The 4,319-nt window shown below is 42.6% G+C and overlaps 1 protein-coding gene across 1 annotated transcript; it reads left to right on the top strand.

The window, feature by feature from the left end:
* The first annotated feature begins 221 nt into the window (after positions 1-221).
* Positions 222-2,900, top strand: LOC138770052 (ferritin heavy chain B). Its single transcript, XM_069948936.1, has 4 exons — positions 222-483; positions 1,343-1,489; positions 1,848-1,973; positions 2,563-2,900. The coding sequence occupies exons 1-4, from the start codon at positions 382-384 to the stop codon at positions 2,716-2,718; spliced, it is 531 nt and encodes a 176-aa protein (XP_069805037.1). The 5' UTR covers positions 222-381; the 3' UTR covers positions 2,719-2,900.
* Positions 2,901-4,319: the final 1,419 nt, after the last annotated feature.

Genomic DNA, 4,319 nt, shown 5'->3' with positions numbered 1-4,319 from the left:
CGTTGTATAGGTGACACTGCAATTGTTCCATTGTATCCCCCAGTGATATCAGCTAGCAGGGTGGTTAGTATGCACACGAGCTGCTCTGGTGACATCATCAGGAGATTCCTCCTCCCCTGCAGCAGCACAGCTCAGGATTGGTTCCTGATAGATGATGTAAGTGTAGGCAGCTCCCCCTCCAGCCCCAGCCTCTGGCTATAAATACACAGCCCCATTGTGCAGAGATCAAACCATCCTTGACTCTGAGTAGAGTTCTTGCTTCAACAGTGATTGAACGGAACACTCTCTGAGTCCTTCGCTCCTTCCTCCAACCTCTTCTTGCTCTGCATTGAGACTTTTTTTTAGACTTTTTTGCGCCACCAAAAACACCAAGAAGCCGAAATGGAATCCCAGGTGCGCCAGAACTTCCACCGCGATTGCGAGGCTGCCATCAACCGTATGGTGAATATGGAGCTCTACGCCTCTTACACCTATCTCTCCATGGTGAGTGCTCTCTACATTGTCCCTTTTTGTCTACACCCTGTGCAGGCCTAGACTTATAGTGCAATAAGATTGGTGTAGCCTCCATAGCAAGCTAGATCTTATTATAATGCAGATTTATAAGGCTGCTTATTTAGTGATCTCCACCCCTTACTCTGTATGTGTTTTACAGCTCCATCTCCATTGTGTTCCTCCTCCACCCTCCCCCTCCAGCCATATCTGCTCCTTGCAGAGATCTCTAGTACACACCCTGTATCTGTCCTGATGTATACAGCACAGCTTATCTCCCAGTCTTGGGATACAAATGTGTTTTGCACATAGTGATTACACAAGGACACTCATGTGAGGGGGAGGAAACCTGGTGATCCTCACCCACCCCCACCTTAGCCTTTATTTCCTGTGAGCAAAGTCCAAATAGTGAGAGGTGAAGGGAAACAATGTAACAAGTGTTTACTAAATATTTACAGAATTCACAGGAAACAATGGTAAAATGTTCTCGATACTGCTCAAATATTAACTATCGCTGCTGGTAGAACTGTAAGCATAGCAAGTGGGCAATGCCTGTTCCCCTTAGGGTACCTTCAGCATTGGTTGGGGGGCTATGTTATAGAAAAGCTGGGTGCTGTGGATAGCCATGTAGGATAGGGAATGCTAGCAGATAATACACATACTATACAATTGGACTAGAACCCTCTATAATATTGTGCTGTTATATGGAGCACAATAAGACATTGTCCTCCTCAGCGCAGGGTGGTAACCATGAGTCAGCTATGTTTCCCATCCCTCATAAACAGCTTGTGTATATAAAGATAAGGAAGGATGTTGCCCAACACTAAAATTCTTCCCCCGTCCTTTATTTCAGTCTTTCTACTTTGACCGTGATGACGTAGCCCTTCACAACGTGGCTAAGTTCTTCAGGGAACAAAGCAATGAAGAGAGAGAGCATGCCGAGAAGTTCCTGAAGTACCAGAACAAGCGCGGGGGTCGCGTTGTCCTGCAGGATATCAAGGTGAGACGACCACCATAAGAATAAAAAATAACCTGACCAAAAATACCTGACCTATACTCAGCAGAGGGTGCAGGATGAAGACCACTGCCTTACTTGAGAGGTAGACTTGCTGAAAACTTGTGTATATCTTAGTATATAGTTAGATTTAGAGGTTGGAGTTAGATTTTTCTATATAGCCTTATCTATATAATACTAGACGTGCTAAGTGGGGCTCTCAATATAGTAATAGTCATAAGCCTCTTAAGGTCTTTTTGTATTCAGAAGTGATATCCCCCAAGAGGACAAATGGACAGGTCTTATTGAATGAAATGGTTGTTTTGAGGACGGCCTTGCTGATCATCCCTGTTTTATCTCTTAGAAACCTGAACGTGATGAGTGGACCAACACCCTGGAGGCCATGCAGGCTGCTCTGCAGCTGGAGAAGACTGTGAACCAGGCTCTTCTGGATCTTCACAAAGTGGCCTCTGACAAGGTTGACCCTCAGGTAAGTGTCTGTACCGAAATGGGTCTCCTAGGGATAGTTTAATGCTCCACCTAACACCATAAGTACTCCTTGTATGTAGGGTTTTTTAAAGGGGTTATCCAGTGTTAAAAAAATCTGGCCACTTTTGCACCACTCTTGTCTCTAGATTGGGTGGGGTTTGAAACTCAGTTCCATTGAAGTAAATCGAGCTTAATTGAAAAAACACACCTGAACTGGAGACAAGAGTGGGGCGAAACTGGCCATGTTTTTGTAGCGCTGGATAACCCCTTTAATTGCTTAACTATTAGTGTAGGCGTTACAGCCTCACATCTGCTGTTACATTCTTGAAATATTTACGGCTGCTTCCCTATAGAGAAACTTCCCTATTGTGAAACTTCCTCTTATTGCTTAAAGGGATAGTAGAGGATTTAACAAACAAGGCAGGTTTAATTCAGAAACTGCCTCTCACCTATACCGCACACAACCTGTGTACATATGTCACTATTCTAGATAGAAAACGGCCATGTATTGATAACCTTCCCAAGTGAATAGATGGTGTTAATAGGGGTAGTAGCTGTTGCGTATTAATGATTGACCCTTTCTCTTCCAGCTCTGTGACTTCTTGGAGTCTGAATACCTGGATGAACAGGTGAAGGCTATTAAGCAGCTCGGAGACTACATCACCAACCTGAAGCGCCTTGGGGTACCCCAGAACGGCATGGGCGAGTACCTGTTCGACAAGCACACCATGGGAGAGAGCAGCTAAGATGTCTCCTTCCCGGATACCACCAGTCTACTCTGCATTTAGTTCCTTGTCTATCTATGGGATGCATGTAACATCTTCCTGAGTTGTGGTTTGCTGTTAACCTCTTATGATCTATCTGTTATCTGAGCAGAGATGGCTGTGCTTGTCAACAAGTTTTCCAATAAAGTTTTTCTGCATTATAACTTTTTGTGTCTTGTTTTTGAATGGAAAGCCCGTAGGTACTTACAGAAATAACCTTCAAGTGTAGCTTTCAAATAAAACCTTTGAACACATAGGAGGATAGGCAGCGTTAGAATGGAAACATGACAAATCAATTGTGGGTCAAAGTGCACCATGGCTGCAGAGAGATTTATCAAAGGGTGTAAAATATACATTGGTGTAAACTGACCGTAGCAGCCAATCACAGCTCAGCTTTCACCTCTGGTAAAAACTGATAGGGGAGCTGTGATTGGTTGCTGTGGGCAGGTTACACCAGTGGATATTTGACACCTTTTGATAAATCTCCCCCATATGTTCATATCTCATTTGGGTCACACATCTGATGTACAGTATACGTATGTGTGTGTATATATATATATATATATATATATATATATATATATATATATATATATATATATATGAATAACTAATAATGGCATTTCACACAGAGGTAAACTAACTACTCCATAAGGTGAAAAAATAAATATATATTTTATTGGTACAAAAAAGGACTACAGATGAGAAAACACACAACAATACAAGGAACCATATATGATAAGTACGGTATCCAAGACCCACCAACATGATATACGGACCCCTCCTAGCACTGATTGTAATGGTGTATAAGATATGATATAGAATCAATGTCCCAAGAATATAATAGAGCTTATAATGGAAAAGCAATGGACACAAAACTAAAAGTGACAACCAGGTGCATCAAAAAAATACTAGTAATGAAGCTAATAAAAGTCAATATCAGTATCACCAAGGTAAAGGGATGCATGTCGGGGACCTCTAAACCCTACGTGTTCTGTCTCTAGCACAAGACTTTCTCAAGGGTGCTGTTGCTTTAGATGTAGGACATATATACATAGCACTTTCAGATTCAATCCATAAAGTCTGTAAGAAGTTGTATAAACCTCACCCATCCCGTCAGATACATGTCTTGTCCATACTCCCAACATGGCTGTGGTGTCACTCAGTGACGCCGCGGTCATCTTGGGAGTATGGATGAGACATGTATCTGACATGCCGAATCACACAGCATCGCAAAAGATATGTATGCCCTGCTTGTGTGATCTGGAAACTGACAGCATGGATATATTCATATCTGTACTGTCAGTGTCTATGGCTGCAAGAATGATACAAGAATCATTCGTGCAGCCTGGCCACTTAACTTATTGTGCCATGTAAAGGCTAGGCTGATTGGCATGTGTTTATGCCCTTGCAAGGCCCCATGTTGGGCCATGTAAAAAGAACCCTTACACCAACCTTTTCACAGGGTCATAACAATTCACATTGGAATATAACCATTGATAAGCTATATAACCTCTCATTGGCACAGTACAGCTGCCATGACATGGCAAGCAGCCCTCTTCTATCAGCTGTGATCCCAAGAT

Source organism: Dendropsophus ebraccatus, chromosome 12 (genome assembly GCF_027789765.1).
Source record: "Dendropsophus ebraccatus isolate aDenEbr1 chromosome 12, aDenEbr1.pat, whole genome shotgun sequence".
NCBI classification, from domain to species: domain Eukaryota; kingdom Metazoa; phylum Chordata; class Amphibia; order Anura; family Hylidae; genus Dendropsophus; species Dendropsophus ebraccatus.
The sequence above is the reverse complement of the archived record's forward strand: the minus strand, read 5'-3'. Positions and strand labels throughout refer to the sequence as shown.

Coding starts and splice junctions, on each gene's coding strand:
- LOC138770052 (XM_069948936.1), top strand. CDS start 382: ATGGAATCCCAGGTGCGCCAGAACTTCCACCGCGATTGCGAGGCTGCC. Junction 484..1,342: donor CTTACACCTATCTCTCCATG/GTGAGTGCTCTC, acceptor CCTTTATTTCAG/TCTTTCTACTTTGACCGTGA. Junction 1,974..2,562: donor CTGACAAGGTTGACCCTCAG/GTAAGTGTCTGT, acceptor TTTCTCTTCCAG/CTCTGTGACTTCTTGGAGTC.